At 48.0% G+C, this 17,746-nt stretch overlaps 2 protein-coding genes across 3 annotated transcripts in view; one reads left to right on the forward strand and one right to left on the reverse strand.

The window, feature by feature from the left end:
• Window positions 1–8,472, reverse strand: part of CFAP77 (cilia and flagella associated protein 77) — a 168,602-nt gene extending 160,130 nt beyond the window's left edge. The window contains exon 1 of one of the 2 annotated variants that reach the window (XM_017849895.1): window positions 8,019–8,471. In XM_017849895.1, the coding sequence (XP_017705384.1) occupies window positions 8,019–8,213 (195 nt within the window). In that variant the 5' untranslated portion in view covers window positions 8,214–8,471. Of the gene's footprint in view, window positions 1–8,018 lie in introns of both variants that reach the window. The other variant, XM_017849896.1, reaches the window with a different exon arrangement.
• A 3,600-nt stretch (window positions 8,473–12,072) lies between these two features.
• Window positions 12,073–17,746, forward strand: part of TTF1 (transcription termination factor 1) — a 32,245-nt gene continuing 26,571 nt past the window's right edge. The window contains 2 exon segments of the mRNA XM_017849889.1: window positions 12,073–12,128; window positions 16,276–17,660. Of these exon segments, the coding sequence (XP_017705378.1) occupies window positions 16,283–17,660 (1,378 nt within the window). The 5' untranslated portion in view covers window positions 12,073–12,128; window positions 16,276–16,282.

Raw genomic sequence — 17,746 nt, forward strand, 5'->3', positions numbered from 1 at the left:
ACTCATCACTGGCAACTAGGGTACACCCATCTGCCAGGGTACGTGGCCACAGGTAACACAAGATGAGGTGGATGACAGTATTTTTCAGTGAGAGCAGAAAGGGGGGAAAACCGTAAGCACTTAGGTGGATTTGTCTCATTCTCCATTTCTTTATAAGTTCAGACATTTAACATTGACTTAAAGTCAATTGCTGAGAACAATAAGGTAGCTTTGAGAAACATAAATATTTGGACTCAGGATAACGGAAAATAACAAAATGCTCACTTATTAAGCTCTTTCCTGGGGCAGACCCTGCCTGCATTGTCTCACTCAATCCTTAAAACTCTCCCATGCTGGGGTGCTATTACCATTACATTTTAAAGTAGGGGAAACTGAGGCTTAAAGGGTAAGTAGTCTCATGGGTGGCAGAGCCAGTAAGTGGCTGAGACAGAACTCATTCCAGGATCTGCTGGCTCCAACCTGGCATCTATACCACATTGCTGGCCTTCCTCTCTGCTGAAGTAGCTGCAATTTTCTGTCTGCCTGGGCAACCAATCTATTTCGATATATTTTGTGGTTGTGTGAAAACAAAAGCTGTGGCCAGGCGTGGTGGCTCATGCCTGTAATCCCAGCAATTTGGGAGGCCAAGGTAGGTGGATCATGAGGTCAGGGGTTCGAGAACAGCCCGGCCAACACGGTGAAACCCCGTTTCTACTAAAAGTTCAAAAATTAGCTGGGCGTGGTGGCAGGAGCCTGAAATCCCAGCTACTCGGAAGGCTGAGGCAAGAGAATTGCTTGAACCGGGAGGCAGAGGTTGCGGTGAGCCGAGATTGCGCCACTGCACTCCTGCCTGGGCGATAGAGCGAGACTCTGTCTCAAAAAAAAAAAAAAAGAAAACAAAGAAAACAAAAGCTGCAGTCTGAAATCATTTTAACAGCCCTCCTCATTTATACTGTGGTCTTCACATACTGATGCAGGAGCTTGAAGGAAGATTCCAAGGACAATTTTATTTAAAGTTGAATCATTACCAATGACCAACAAATGCTGGCATTTTAAAAAAACTAATATAGGCCAGGCGCGGTGGCTCAAGCCTGTAATCCCAGCACTTTGGGAGGCCGAGACGGGCGGATCACGAGGTCAGGAGATCGAGACCATCCTGGCTAACACGGTGAAACCCCGTCTCTACTAAAAGCTACAAAAAACTAGTCGGGCGAGATGGCGGGTGCCTGTAGTCCCAGCTACCCGGGAGGCCTGAGGCAGGAGAATGGCATGAACCCGGGAGGCGGAGCTGCAGTGAGCTGAGATCCGGCCACAGCACTCCAGCCTGGGTGACAGAGCGAGACCTTCGTTCATAAAAAAAAAAAAAAAAAAAAAAACAAAAGATCAGCCGGGCGCAGTGGCTCACGCCTGTAATCCCAGCACTTTGGGAGGCCGAAGCAGGCAGATCACTTGAGGTCAGGAGTTCGAGACCAGCCTGGCCAACATGGTGAAACCCCGTCTCTACTAAAAATACAAAAATTAGCCAGGCATGGTGGCATATGCCTGTAATCCCAGCTACTCAGGTGGCTGAGGCAGGAGAATCACTTGAACCCAGGAGGTGGAGGCTGCAGTGAGTGAGACTGCACCACTGCACTCCAGCCTGGCTGGGCGTGGTGGTTCATGCCTGTAATCCCAGCACTCAGGTGGGTGGATCACCTGAGGTTGGGAGTTCGAGACCAGCCTGACCAACATGGAGAAACCCGTCTCTACTTAAAAAAAAAAATACAAAATTAGCCTGGCGTGGTGGTGCATGCCTGTAATCCCAGCTACTAGGGAGGCTGAGGCAGCAGAATCCCTTGAACTGGGGAGGCAGAGGTTGTGGTGAGCCGAGATCAGGCCACTGCACTCCGGCCTGGGCAACGAGAGCAAAACTTTGTCTCAAAAAAAAAAAAAAAGAATACAAAAGATCAGATGAGAAGCACTCAACAGTTATGGCATAGGCCAAAATCCACCAGGCACTGGATGAGTGTGACTGTGTGCCTTCCCTTGTTTTTGCCTGCCCAACCTGAGATTCTTGAGGCAGGAGTGAGAGCCCCGCAGATGAGTCTAAGGTTTAACACAGCCCAGGTCTCAGGGACCACCGCAAAGCCCTCTGCATACTGTCTACTCGAAGGGAATCGCTCAGCCCAAAGTCCTATGCCTGGTTACAGTGTTCATTGTCTGTGACACATTTACATGCATTACACACACACACACACACACACACAGAACTAACACCCAAAGCTAGCAAACTTCAAGCACAGCTAACATGTTGGTGGTCTCCATTGTTAGCATTTGATATAAAATACATTTAATTGTATTGATGTTTTTATTAAACTTTTAATATAAAGATGCATTTTCTTAAAAGGCTGTTTGAATCGGACATTTTACGAGACCTCCAATGCTCCTGAAGACCACAGAACAGTGTGCAAATCACTGCAATAGAAAATGGGGTTTTGAAATTTCGCCCACAGGGTCATTTGTAAATGAAGAAAACTTTGTCTTTCAAGATAAGGAACAAGCAGGCAGGATTATACAGTGAGCAACACTTGAGCCTGGAACGCTCTGGAAGGTGTGAGAAGGAACCTCTGATAAGTTCACCCCAGTCTCAGAATTATTCTGGAGGAACGGCCTTCCCGCCACGCCACCGCAGTGTTCTGAAAGCCACATAATCGGGAGGTGCTGAGTTCAACAGGAAGAACCCAAGTGCTTAGGGCTGAGGTCTGCGCTTAATTAATGCTTCAAAGCCAAAGCACACCTTCTTCAGAGGGACAAAGAGGACAGCGGGCTCCTCCAGCAGGGCAGCGGCTGCCGCAGAGTGGTGACAAGCTGGGGAAGGGGGCAGCTCGGCTTTCTGAAATGGCCAAGGGGCTGGGCAGGGGGGTTAGTTTCCTGCCTCAGCCCGACTCACTGAAGGATGTAACTGGGCACCCGAAAGCGGGAGGCTTTGGTTTAAAAGAAGAAAAAAGGAAAAACGGGCCAAGAGGGAGAGAGTTGCAAGGATGGATCAACCCACAGCACTCTCTAGAAAAATGAAACCGACCCACTGGCCCTCCAAGACGGGGCCATTAGGACGGGCAGCTCATTTTTTAATCCCTTTCTAAGGTTTTATTTTCTCCTATTACATTGTAATTGAACGTAAAAGGATTGGAGCAATCAGGGGTATATTCTCTTCAACAATAAAGCTGCATGTCACATTTTCAGATTGTACTCAAATGTAATAAAAATACTGACCCACGCTGGGATATTTGTACAACTGTGCTTTTGTCTGCCTTCTTTGTGCTGGTCTCTCTCCGTGCCTTTATGTTCGCCGGCATCAATATTTATTAGAGATGTTAAGCTATTAGTGGGCATGGTGTGGTTGCCTAATTTTGTAGAGCATCCAATTTGAACACACTGGCTCTACATAAACGCTTCCTCGTGATGATAATGATAATGATCCCAGCAACAGCACTGGGTCTTGTAAACTAGGACTCAAGTTGGGGTGAAAACCTACAAGCATTTAGGAGCTGAGGAGGGCGGAATTGAGCTGAATGACTTTCCCAACTCTGCTTTTTCACTTTTCAAGGTCTGGTTCCTGGTTCCTGAGACCTGCCCAGAGCTACCTTCCCACAAATCTGAACTCTCTGGGCAATGTAGCTCACTTGAAAACTATGAGGGTGGAGACGCATCACAATGCCTGTCTTATTTGTGCATACATGCCTCTGTGTGTGTGTGTGTGTGTATGTGTGTGTGTGTGTGAATAAGAGCTAACATTTCCCAAGAGCTTTCCTTACGGCAGGTGCTGTGCTAAGCTGCCTGCCTCTTTGCGTTCATCTCTATCTGAACATTTATAAATGTGTGTATGTATCCCATCTCCCCAGCTAAATAGTAAATGGTTGACTCCTGTGAAACTCAGCAACACTGAATTCTAAACTTCTTTCTATGCCCCCAGGAAAGCTTAGGGTGGCACTGGGCACTTGGTAAACCTTCAACAAATATTTCTTGGCTGTCAACAAGTCCTAAGAAATCAGTAGAGCTCACTTTGGAAGGAACATTGAATGAAATGATATTGGAATCTGGTTCATCTGTGAACACTGTTTCACTGCCTGCTATACAGGATGTTACCAACCTGGATTGTCTTTGGTTAATTAATCATATGTTGCGGCCAAAAGAACGTGGGGCTGGAACCCAGGAGACCTGAGTCTCATCCCACTTCTGCCACCAGGTGAGGATAGCACCTCAGATGAGTCTGTTTCCCTCACTGGGCCTTGAGCTCCTCAAAAAAGGAGGTGGACTAGATGTCTATAAGATTCCCTCCAGCCCCAAACGCTGTGTCTATTCTATGACTCTATTTTACAAATGCATGCACTTCTTACTGGTTACATAAAACCCCACAGAAAAACAAAGTCAGTAATAAATTATGAAAAAATCAGGTGCCAGCATCATTTGCACTTTCTAAGGGTGCTCGATTCCATAAATTCCACCCCTGTGCATTGGCAGCCTCTCCAGGGCGACAGAAGATCCAAGGCTGTCAGGGGAGCAAACCAAGCAGTCTCTCCCTATAATTGTATTGACAGGTTATCAGCTGAGTTCGGATGGCAAGAAAGGTGCAACCCTGACAGGTTTTGTGAAGGAGTCTTGAAGGCTATTGTAGCAGGATTCTGTGTGGAGTCACAGAATTCTGGGGAAATGAGAACCAAGCAGGGAGAAGCTTGTTTCTTTCTCTATTTAATTTTATTCTTCCCAGAGAGTCACATTTGAAGGAAAACTGGCTAACTGCACATCACTGTCTACACTAGAGTCGAAACCCTTTCTAATGGAAAATATTTACATCTTTTGTGGCCACGTAAAACACCGACTTGATTCAATCACTCCTATTAAATAACCAGTTGATTTGGTTTTAAATGAGGCAAATGATTGTTGAGCGTTTGTAGATAAAATACCTGCTTGGATGTTTCAGTTTTTCACTTTTCATTTGGTTACAGTGGCATCTTGCAGACATGTTCTTTTTTTTTTTTTTTTTTGAGACAGAGTCTCGCTCTGTCACCCAGGCTGGAGTGCAGTGGCCGGATCTCAGCTCACTGCAAGCTCCGTCTGCCAGGTTTACGCCATTCTCCTGCCTCAGCCTCCCGAGTAGCTGGGACTACAGGCGCCCACCACCTCGCCCGGCTAGTTTTTTGTATTTTTTAGTAGAGACGGGGTTTCACTGTGGTTGCCAGGATGGTCTCGATCTCCTGACCTCGTGATCCACCCATCTCGGCCTCCCAAACTGCTGGGATTACAGGCTTGAGCCACCGCGCCTGGCCAACATGTTCTTGAATAACTGATGTGTATACATCCTGGTAAATTTTATGAATGTGAAATAACACTGTTGAGTTTGTTCAGTCAGTGTTTCTACATCTTACATGAAAAAAAAAAAAATGCTGATCCTATTCATTGGAGAAAGCAACCCAAGAAACAACCCCCCAATACGGTAGAATAAACGCCTATTTCTAAGGTGCTATAGTCTTCCAATATAGATGCACACCTTCAGGTTCAGACTTAGACAAAACCAAAATATGCTTTAGTTCTAATGACCCTCCTAAAGACACCAAGGCAGAGTGCATTCCCAGCCTCTACCATACTTAGCGGGGAGGCACAGGCTACCAGGGGGATCTGAAAAATCTGTGGTGGTGAAACTGACATGCCACAATGAAGAAATCCACAAGCCGAGCTCGATAGAAATTTCCATAACATGAGAAGAAAAACATCTTAAAGCTCCACAACCTCACATATTTTCCATTTTCCCTTTTGTTTAAAGTCAAAAACACCAAAGTTGTTTCATAATTAAATAAATAATAATATAGGAAGCTGTTTGGAGTGGTAAAAATAATGCTGGGCTGGGAGTTAGCCAACGAAGCTGCAAACCCAAGCTCTGCCAAAACCTTCAGCAAAACAAAAACAAAAACAAACAAACAAACAAACAAACAAAACAGAGGTGGCCTCCGTGTGCTCATTTGCAAAAGGGGTCTGGAAAAGGTAACGGTCAAGCTTCCCTTTTGTGGTCAATTTCTCTGCCAACTTCTATTTAGGTCAGGTTTTGACCTCTAAAGTTACAAGATATTCTAATATTATATGACATGGTAAATACTGAAAAGTGGATGTCATCTTAACTGCTCCAGAAAGTACCTTACAGACCCTGAAGAACCCACTAAGGAAAGCTAGAGGTAAAGGCTGCCCCCTGGCTGCCCCTGACGGAAGAGAACCCCAGGCTCCATCTTCAGAGAGCAGGAGCCTGGAAGTGGGTCCCTGCTGCTTCAGCATGGTCACCAGGGGCCAGGGCAGACCCGCTCTGCATCTCGTGCCCTGAAGACAGAACCCCAGTCGTGGGTGAGTCATCTCCTGTACATTTTCCAACCCTAAGCTTGGGTTCAGAAATCAGGGATTGAATTGGTCCTGGAAGCTGTTCAGCTAGTGCCATCCAGAGGCCAAATGCTCTCCTCGATATAGCTGGGTGGGTCGGGGGAAGCAAAAGGAAAAAGGAAAAGAAGGGGGAAATTTACATATATGTACATACATTTTACACATATGTACATGTATATTAACATATGCGTGCATGTATACATGATGCAAAACATATGTATATGGGTGCATACACAAATGCATATGCATGTACGTGTGTGTACGTACATATCGCTCAGCGTGGGCACCACATGCTGACTCACCACGGAGAATAACTCCATATGCCCTCACTCTACACTTCAGTAGGAAGAAGTTGGCTCACTACTAACTACTTGAACAAAAGCAACGACCTAACCTTAACGCAGGTAGTTAGAGGTGGCGGGCGTGATTCTCTCCTTGATACAAGAATAGTGAGCTCCACCTGCCTGTCCTGCCTGTCCACTGAGAGTGGCTCTTCTCATCTAGAAGTAAGTGAAGGACCTTGTTCCACTTTGAGGGGCCCAAAGGCCTATTGGATGGAAAGGCACGAGTGTGGTAAGTCAGCCTCCCCCAGGTGCTGCCTGCACCTGGGCAGTGTCCTTCCTCCTCTGCAGGACAGAGTTTAGGGAAGGCAAGAGGAGGGAGTCAATGTTTTGCCAGGAGCCAATTAACTCAGTTAATTCTAGCACGGGTTCCCTTTTCCCCAAAACAAAAACAAATCGCCACCACCACCTCTGGGCTCTACTCAGCGCCTGGCGGTCACACAAATAATTGTTGCTGAATCCACGGTTACCACCTGCGCCTTCCACTGCCGCACCTGGGACGCGGAGTGCATTTTTAAAGGCGCACTGCCCTCCAGCGGCGCAAGATAAATTCGCCCCGAGGCTTGCTCCCCGACCCCCAAGCCTGAGCCTGACTTCTCCCGTAGCCCCCGGAAGGTGTGGCCGCCACAGCAGTGTTGGTTTCCCAACAGAGGGAAGCGAGACTAAAGGTGGGGAGGAGGGAAGCGCAATGTGATGTAGCCGAAACCGCAGCTCCCTCATTCTTGTCTGCGGAGCCTCCTAGGCCAAAGACTGCTTTTTTTCTCTTAGGGTTGTAATTTGGGTTAGAAATAAGTATGATCGGACGGAAATGAATATTCGACGTGATGCTTCCAGGACAGACACGGAACCCCCGCTGCATAGACGTACCCCAGGTGTGCAGGGGAACGGAAGAGGCGGCCTTTACCCTAGGAGTGCTGGCAGCCAGGACTTAGGCTGGGCGTGTGCGACCTCTCACCCTGTGGGTTCACTCTGTGGGAAACCACAGCAGCCCCCATTGCAGCCTTACCCCATGTCAGGCTCTGTCCCGGGATCCCGCAGAAATTACCCTATTCCGTCTTCCCAATCAGTCCCTTTAGTGGTGCCATTATCATCCCACTGTGAGGATGGGGAAACCGAGGCTCAGAGAGGCGACGCGACCTGCACGGGGGTTCAAGCCTGTCTGAACCAGAGCTGGAGCTTCCCACGCTGCGCTCGGACCCTGGGCCGAGGGGCCAGGGCGCGGCGGGTGGGGACCCCCGGCGGCGCGGGTGCCCGGAGTCGGCGACCGCGAAAGCGCGGTGGGCGTGGGGTGCTCACCTTGACGATAAGCGGGTTCTGAAACATGGAGTCCCGCACGACCCCCAGCCGCTCGTTCTCCATGCCGGGACGGATGTCTGCCATGGTCAGGGGCCGCCGCGGGGGCGGGCAGACCTGGCTGACCGTGCGGCGCACAGGCTGCTGCTGCTTCCTCCATCGCGTGAGGTCCAGTCCGGAGCTCCTGGCCTCTGGCATCCTTGGGGTCGCCGGGGAGCCGGCCCGCGGGCTGGGTTGGGCGCGCTTCCCCAAGTCCAGGCCAGCCGGGAGCTCCGAGGCGCCTGCCTGGCGACCCGGGCCGCACCACCGGGATCCTAGGGGGGAAACTCAGATGCCGGGACCCCTCCGGAGCCAGGCGCGCCCCCCTCTCGCCGGCCCCTCATTGGAAAGAGCGCCGAAGCCCTGCAGAAGCCCCGCTGGATCCTCAGGGCGTCTCCTGGGCCCCGCGCTGCGGACTTGGAGAGGAAAGAAAACCAAGACCACCCCTGGAGAACGAATGCAACGGCCCGTCTCCTTGGCGACGGGACGCCAACAGAGCCCGGCTCGGCTTGTACTTTTCTTTCAAGAAACTCTTGGTGGCTACCAGTGTGGACTTGTTTGGAGTTTTCCTGAATCGATACAGGAGAACCGAGAATCTCCAGTGGGTTGCGTTCAAAGCGGCGTGGCTCTTAGCGGGTCATTTACACTAGTCTTTCAAGTCAAAGACTCCATCCTCTGCTCACCCCCATTCCACTCACAAACCTTCCCCACCTCTGCCCCTTGCGCCGCACACACACCCGAGAGAGAGCACGAAATGCATTCCAAGTCTGATGCTGATGCTGACCCACTGGGAGGACTCGGGCGAGTCACCCTCTTGGATCCAATGGGCTTTTTTTTTTTTTTTTTTTTTCCTGTGAGATGGGTGACAAGGAAAGTCTACAGTTGGATTAGAACAATGGTTCCCAAATTTAAGCCACAGAATGAAGGGTAATTGAAAAATACAGATTTGGGCTTACCCATGTAATCCCATTGCTTTGGGAAGCCTAGGAGGGAGGATGGCCTGAGGCCAGGAGTTTGAGACCAGCCTGGGCAACATGGTGAGGTCTCATCTCTACCAAAAATTTAAAAAATTAGCCAGGTGTGGTGGCACACACCTGTGGTCCCAGTTATGGGGAGGCTGAGGCAGGAGGATCGCTGGAGGAGGTTGAGACTACAGTGAGCCGTGTTTGGGCAACTACATTCCAGTCTGGATGACAGAATAAGAACGTGTGCCAAGAAAAAGAAAAACGAAGATTCACAGGACTCACTGAATCAGAATATCTGGAAATGGCACCTGAGGCTTTTTTTTTTTCTTTTTTTTCTTTTCTTTTTTCTTTTTTTATTGAGACGGAGTCTTCGCTCTGTTGCCCAGGCTGGAGTGCAGTGGCGCGATCTCGGCTCACTGCAAGCTCCGCCTCCCGGGTTCACGCCATTCTCCGGCCTCAGCCTCCCGAGTAGCTGGGACTACAGACGCCCGCCACATCGCCCGGCTAATTTTTTGTATATTTAGTAGAGACGGGGTTTCACCGTGTTGGCCAGGATGGTCTCGATCTCCTGACCTCGTGATCCGCCCGTCTCGGCCTCCCAAAGTGCTGGGATTACAGGCTTGAGCCACCGCGCCCGGCCTTCTTTTTTTTTTTTTTAAGAGACAGAGTCTTGCTCTGATAATGACATGAGCCACCTCACCAGGACAGATGCTGCATTTTTTAAAATCCCCTTAACCACCCACCCCAACTTTGTGAAAAGTTCAAACCTATAGGAAAGTTGAAAGTCAAAAGAAGAATACAATGAAAATACATATAGGCTTCACCTAGATTCTGTTAGATTTTGAAGGGAAGGGGAGGGTTAAAGAAAGAGAGAGTGGCGGCTCTACAGCAAATGCAGGCTTTATGTCCAGCATAAGACCTACAGAGGTGGGAGACCAGCTTAATGCCAGTGCCCACCACTGCTTACAAGCTGGGGAAATTATAGGCCTGGGCAGGGAGGGGCCCCAGGGGTATAGCCTACTGCCCGGGAAGATGTTGATAAGGTATTCCCATGATGAGGCAGTTTGGCCCTTGTTCTGGTGGAATGTGATGTTCCTGGCACTTTCTCCCAGCAGAATATGATAAGAGGCATGCTGTTTCTCACCGCCTGAACCCCCATAGAATGTTTCACTCTAACCAAGGTCTGTGAAATGGCAGGGGGCTTACAAAATGGTGTAGTCTGAACTAACAGATTCACTCATCCCCAGCACTGGCCACATTTTCTTGCTCTCTCTCTGTGAGTGTGTGAACATGCACGTACACACATTACAAAATCACCTGAAAAAATATCTGTCAACACCGTATTTAACCCTAGGTACTTCATCAGGTAGCAAGCACATTCCCGTTTATAACTACAATGTCATTATCATGTCCGAAGATTTTAATGTGATACAATAGTGTTTAATATAAAATCCATTGCAAAGTTGAGAATCTGCATTAAAAAAAAAAAAGCTTCCCAAGTGATTGGTGCAGTTGGAGGAGGATTGGAAACCACTAACCTGGATGATCTCTAATCTCTCCTCTAGTGCCAGCCTTTTGTGGGTTCATTCATGCATCACTAGCACCACAAGGCTCTGGGTAAGTGGGCTCACCACAGAACACGTGACACCAATGACGAACCTGGACTTCAAGGCCTTACGTATCAACAGTGGACACCACCACATTTATAGACTTCTCCAGACAGAGATCCAACTGCACATCCACGTCCCAAAGCAGTATATATAGGTTCATCGTTTCTCCAACCTGCTTCCCTTCATGGAAGCATAGGTTGTGCATTTTTTAATCAAAGACACTTGGCAGATCACATAGAAGTCAGGTGGAGCAGTGAGGGGCAAGATAGTGGAGTAGTAGAAAGAGCATAGGTCTGATTTCTGGCTGGCCTATTTAAGTCACCTTTGACAAGTTTCTGTAAACCCAGGTTTCTTATCCACAATGTGGGGCTAATAATACCTCATAGATACCTACAAGGATTAAGTGAGAAAACTTGTTGCCTATATCGTATATGTTCACTATCCAAAAAGGTTAAACGTTTAGTTGGTAAATATAATGGCCTCAAATTGATAGCCAGGTTAAAGCTGCCCTTTTAGCTAAGTCTTTTCAGGACTCTGTTGAAATGGGAAGACTGGGCTAGATCTCCAAACTCCTGCCAGCTCTAACCTTCTGAGACTTCATCCAAGCTTAACATCCATCAGATTCTGCACCTGCAGACCTCTGACTTCATCTTCTACCCCCCTCCCCTGCATTCACATGCATTCACTTAGGCTGGGCGTGTGCGACCTGTCACCCTGTGGGTTCACTCTGTGAATTCACTCTGTGCTACAGCTGCTCTGGTCTTCTCCCAGGTCCTCCAGCAACCAAGTTCAGGACTTTTCCATTCACTTCCAGCCTGGAACACTCTTCTGTCTAGATTTTTTGCCTGCCCTTTTCATTTAGAACTCAGCTCAAATATCACTCCTCAGTGAGCCCTCCCTTACATCTAAAGTAGCACTCACTGTCCCCTAGTCACTCTCCATCATGTTACCCTATTTTATTTTCCTTACAAGGTAATCAGAAATTATCTTAGTTGCTTTGTTTGTCATCTGTCTTCCCAAGTTGTTCCTGGAGTTCACCAAAAACTCAGCTCAAATGTCACTCCTCAGTGAGCCCTCCCTTACATCTAAAGTAGTACCCACTGTCCCCTAGTCACTCTCCATCATGTTACCCTATTTTATTTTCCTTACAAGATAATCTGAAATTATCTTAGTTGATTTGTTTATCATCTGTCTTCCCAAGTTGTTCCTGGAGTTCACCAAAAACTGGAATAAATGGAATGCACGCATGCATTAGTACGTCAATGGAGGGGGATTCTGTCCTACTTTCTTCGTTTTGGGAGCACGCTCTACCCCACCTGACCTCTAAAGGACCTAGAAGGAAAATGGGTAGACAAATGCGCGCGCCTCCACTGCCTAGCGGCAGCCTTGTTACCATGACAGCGTGACGCCGAGGGGGCCGGAAGGCGACGCATTACTACTTCCGCTTCCTTAACAGCAGCATTTCCGGGTTGGGAGAAAGGTGGCAGCGCTTTCGGAGGGTAAGTTGAAAGCGCCTTTGTTAGTTGTTTCTGTATTTCAAAATGCGCACGTAAAAACCCAGCGTGGGGTGGTGGATTTCCCCGTCTTCTGGGAGACCCACCTTTTGGCCTGAGGTCTCCAGGCCGCGGTCTTCGCCCCAGGCCTTATCTTGGGGAAACTGAGGTTTGGGTCTTTTTTTTTTTTTTAAAGATGGAGTCTTGCTCTTGTCGCCCAGGCTGGAGTGCGGTGGCGCGATCTCGGCTCACTGCAACCTCCGCCTCCTGGTTTCAAGCGATTCTCCTGCCTCAGCCTCCCAAGTAGCTGGGATTATAGGCGCCCGCCACCACGCCTAGGTAATTTTTGTATTTTTAGTAGAGACGGGGTTTCACCATGTTGGCCAGGCAGGTCTCGAACTCCAGACCTCAGGTGATCAACCCGCCTTAGCCTCCCAAAGTGCTGGGATTACAGGCGTGAACCACCGCGCCTGCCCGAGGCTTGGGTCTTTGGGAGTGAGAAGATGGAGAATTCACATCTGGTTGGTTCCTCCCCTCTCAGTCCTGGAGCGCCCAGCCCACCCGGGAGCAGAGCGAGGTCTTTCTGGCACCTCAGAGGCGGTGAGAGAATCGGGGACCAGGTTTGAGCACATACCTGCAGGGCGGGAAGTGTATGTTCTGAGTAAGGGGGGATAAATGCATATCCCTTCTTTCAATATGTTTGGAGCACTGGGGAGCCATTTGGGAGCAAGGTGGCCAAAATTCCAGCCCTCAAGAAGCCGATCATATTATAACTGCCAAAAGTGTGATGGGAACTGAAAAAAGCAGGGTTTCTGAAACCTAGAGAGAAGTGAGAGGTAGAGAAGTAGGCATGGACCTACCTCTCTCCATCTCTAGGCTAGATTATGAAGAAATGAAGACCCTTGCAGGTCTGTGAGGATTTTGACTTTATCTTAAGAATAACAGGAGAACTCTAAAAAGTTTTTAGCAGGGAGAGACTATATATTTAGAAGGTTGTACTAGGCTCCAGAGACCAGAGGAAGTATTTACAAAAAAGAAGGAAAGGAACTGATGGAAGGGGAAATGTTATATAAAGAAATCAAGGCCGGGCGCTGTGGCTTACGCCTGTAATCCTGACACTTTGGGAGGCCGAGACAGGTGGGTCACCTGAGGTCAGGAGTTCAAGACCAGACTGGCCAACATGGTGAAACCCCGTCTCTACTAAAAATACAAAGATTAGGCAGGATTGGTGGCGTGCTCCTGTAATCCCAGATTCTACTCCGGAGGCTGAAGCAGGAGAATTGCTTGAACCCGGGAGGCGGAGGTTGCAGTGAGCTGAGATCGCGCCACTGCACTCCAGCCTGGGTGACAGAGTGAGATTCTGTCTCCAAAAAAAAGAAAGAAAGAAAGAAATCAGCCGGGCGTGGTGGCTCACGCCTGTAATCTCAGCACTTTGGGAGCCCGAGGCGGGTGAATCACGAGGTCAGGAGATCGAGACCATCCTGGCTAACACGGTGAAACTCTGTCTCTACTAAAAAATACAAAAAAATTAGCCGTGCGTTGTGGCGGGCACTGGTAGTCCCAGCTACTCTGGAGGCTGAGGCAGAAGAATGGCGTGAACCCGGGAGGCACAGCTTGCAGGACGCCAAGACCATCCCCCTGCACTCCAGCCTGGGCGACAGAGCCGAGACTCCGTCTCAAAAAAAAAAAAAAAAAAAAAAAAAAAAAAATCTTCTGATTTGTGATTTTTTTTTTTTTTTTTTTTTTGAGACGGAGTCTGGCGTCTGCTCGCCCAGGCTGGAGTGCGGGGCGGATCTCAGCTCACTGCAAGCTCGACCTCCCGTTTACGCCATCTCCTGCCTCCGCCTCCCAATAGCTGGGACACAGCGCCCGCCACGTCGCCCGGCTAGTTTTTTGTATTTTTAGTAGAGACGGGGTTTCACCGTGTAGCCAGGATAGGTTTCGATTCCTGACCTCGTGATCGCCCCGTCTCGGCCTTCCAAAGTGGCTGTGATTACAGAGCTGAGCCACCGCGCCCGGTCCCGTTTTTTTTTGTATTCTTGTAGGACGGGTTTCACCGTATTAGCCAGGGGTTGGTCTCGATTCTGACTTGTGATCTTGGCCCGTCTCGGCCTCCCAAAGTGCTGGGATTACAGGCTTGAGCCACCGCGCCCGGCCCTGTTTGTGATTTTTTAAGAGGTACTAAAAGATGGGCCTGAAAAGCATCTGTTGAAGTTAGTGGCTTTAAAGACACTCTTGCCAGAGCAGTCTCAGTGGAGTAGTGGGGTGGGAGCTCCAAGGATGTGGGTTAATAAGTGGATGAAAGGTGAGGTAACGGAAAGAGTGATTTCTCTATCAGGAATGTTGCTGTGAAGGGGAAGAAAGATAACAGCTGGATGAGACTTAGGGTTAGACGACAGTTGCTTTTTTCTTTTTTAAGTTAGAGGAGATTAAATATTATTGGTGTTTTGCTAGAAAACACAGGCTGAAGATACAGGAGAGAGATGGGGTACCTGGAGGACCACTATCTCTCTGAGAAGGCAGGAGGGGGTTGGGAGCCAGCACACATTTTCCTTCCTATAACGGAAGGAAATAGCCTTTGACAGAAGAAGGGACACTTCCTTTGTTGCAGCAAGAGAGAGAGAGAGAGGATGTGGCAGCACAAGCAGGTGTGTTAGACTTGGGGGAGTGACATATTTCTTGTCTAATACAGCTGATATTTACTACCCAGGATAAGTTAGGTAGCTTCTGTAGAAAATGTGCTTAGCATTCAGACTTTAAAGACCGCTGATATAGAGAGAGCTCCGGGGTCTGTTGTTAACGGAAAATAGCAAGTGCAGATCACAATATATAGATGTTACCTTCTGTGTAAGAAAGGAGAAGAAATATGAAGATTATTTTGATTTTTGTACCATGTAAATGTGTTATTTAGCCAAAGATAAAATCTAAAAAAAAAAATGAAACCCAGAAGCAACACAGAGCCAAGAGAAAAATAAGACATGTTTGCAAAATTATATTTGTAATCATCTGTTTTGGAAAGTGCGTTTCCGTTACTGTATTTTAATTCCAAGTGCACACACCTGATGTGTGAGTATTAACGTTAGTGGCTTATGAAATTTATTCCAGTGTTTTGCAGAATGTTTGCTCTTTGGTGGACACAAACAAGGCATATCCAACTTGTTTCACAAAGAGGCTGACTTCTGGTTTGAGGTCAGTGGATACCTGATATCCCCACTGCGAAGCCGTTTTGTGGATCCTGCACTCTAATGGAGTCTAATGGCTTCTCCATGGTAGAAACACAGAGGGGAACAAGATGGATAAACCATCTTTTTCTTCCTTTTCTTTTTTTTTTTTTTTTTAACCAGAGAAGACAGCCTGTAAATGACTAAGTGTTTATTTTTTAAATGTTCAAGTATGTTACTTGGGAATCAGGCCAAGCCCAAGGAATCAGGGAAAACTTTCTTGAAGAACTGATCTTCAAACCAAGCTCTGAAGGATGGCAGGAGGCAAGGAGGGTGGGGAGACAGTGACGAGAATGTCATGGAGAGCTGGGGGGAAAGGTTGTGGTGTGTTTGAGGAACCGAAACGAGCTGCTTGTGGCTTAAACGCAGAGTTGGACAGATGAGTCAGAGGTGAGGCTGTGGGGGACAGGGCACTGTTGTTCTCTGTTAACTATTTTTTTCTCCATCATAAAGGCAGTGGGACCAGACAGAATTCCAGTGAGCCACCTGTGTATCTAGAATAATATAAAATTTGTAATCATGACTACAGGCTTGTCATTTGTCATACAATTTCATTTTGCTGTGTTTTTTTCCCCTGAGGCTATGTTTAAAATGCAAAAATAGGCCGGGGCGGTGGCTGACGCCTGTAATCCCAGCACTTTGGGAGGCCGAGGTGGGTGGATCACAAGGTCAGGAGATGGAGACTATCCTGGCTAACACGGTGAAACCCCGTCTCTACTAAAAATACAAAAATAAAATTAGCCAGGCATGGTGGCAGGCACCTGTAGTCCCAGCTATTCGGGAGGCTGAGGTGGGAAAATGGCGTGAACCCAGGAGGCGGAGCTTGCAGTGAGCCGAGATCGCGCCACTGCCCTCCAGCCTGGGGCACAGAGCGAGACTGTCTCAAAAAAAAGGCAAAAATAAACCATTGTTGTCGTCACATTTCCATATAGGAATAAAATGGAAGGAGAATCAAGCAGATTTGAAATCCACACTCCAGTTTCTGACAAGAAAAAGAAAAAGTATTCTGTACATAAGGAAAGACCTCAGAAACATTCCCATGAAATTTTTAGAGATTCCTCCCTGGTAAGTGAACAGTCTCAAATAACTAGGAGGAAAAAGAGGAAAAAAGATTTCCAGCATCTCATTTCTTCTCCTTTGAAAAAATCCAGAATCCATGATGATGCTGAAAATGCCACTGCTACACTCAAAAAGAGAAAAAAGAGAAGATACAGTGCTTTGGAGGTGGAAGAGGAAGCAGGTGTTACGGTTGTCCTTGTGGATAAAGAAAATATTAGCAACACACCAAAGCATTTTAGAAAGGATGTTGATGTCATTTGTGTTGATAGGAGCATGGAACAGAAGTTACCAGGAGAGCCTAAAACGGACAAATTTCAGGTACTTGCAAAGTCACATACACATAAATCAGAAGCACTGCACAATAAAGTTAGGGAGAAAAAGAATAAAAAGCATCGGAGGAAAGCTGCATCCTGGGATGCTGTGCAGGAGAGCCAGCGGGCAATGGATGCCCTGCCTCAGTCGGAATCCCACCAGGAGGAGTCCTGGCTTTCTATGGGTCCAGGGGGTGAAATGACAGAACTACCAGCATCTGCTCATAAAAACAAGTGTAAGAAAAAAAAGAAAAAGTCCAGTAACCAGGAATATGAGACATTGGCCATGCCTGAAGGATCACAAGCGGGCAGTGAGGCTGAGCCTGATATGCAGGAATCCCGGCCTACTGTGGGCTTGGATGGTGAAGCTCCAGAACTACTAGGACCTACTCACAAAAAAAAGTCTAAGAAAAAAAAGAAGAAAAAGTCCAGTTACCAGGACTCTGAGGCATTGGCCATGCCTGAAGGATCACAAGTGGGCAGCGAGGTTGGGACTGAGACGCAGGAATCCCGGCCTACTGTGGGCCTACATGGTGAAACTGCAGAACTACCAGCACCTGCTTATAAAAACAAGTCTAAGAAGAAAAAGAAAAAGTCCAATCACCAGGAATTGGAGGCAATGGCCATGCCTGAGAGCCTTGAGAGTGCATACCGTAAAGGATCACAGGTGGGCCGTGAGGCTGGGATTGTGGAAGGCAGGAAGGCTCTTAAAGGGTTCAAGGAATCCAACAGTACAAAGAAGTTTAAGAAAAGGAAGCTTAAGTCTGTCAAAAGGGCCGCAGCGTCTGGTGATGGTTTTTCAGTGTCCAGTAAGAACTCTGAGAGCACACTCTTTGATTCAGTAGAAGGTGATGGCGCCGTGATGGAAGAAAGTGTGAAACCCAGGCCCCGACAAAAGAAAACCCGGGCCTGTTCAGCAAGCAAGCATATGCAAGAGGTGCCAAGGTAACGTGGGAGTGGTATTCCAGCTACTGGTGTATTTCTTTTGTATGGATTCTGCCCATGCCTCTTTATTTAGCACAGACTCTTTTTT

Source organism: Rhinopithecus bieti, unplaced genomic scaffold (assembly GCF_001698545.2).
Source record: "Rhinopithecus bieti isolate Rb0 unplaced genomic scaffold, ASM169854v2 scaffold_31823, whole genome shotgun sequence".
In the NCBI taxonomy this organism is placed as follows: domain Eukaryota; kingdom Metazoa; phylum Chordata; class Mammalia; order Primates; family Cercopithecidae; genus Rhinopithecus; species Rhinopithecus bieti.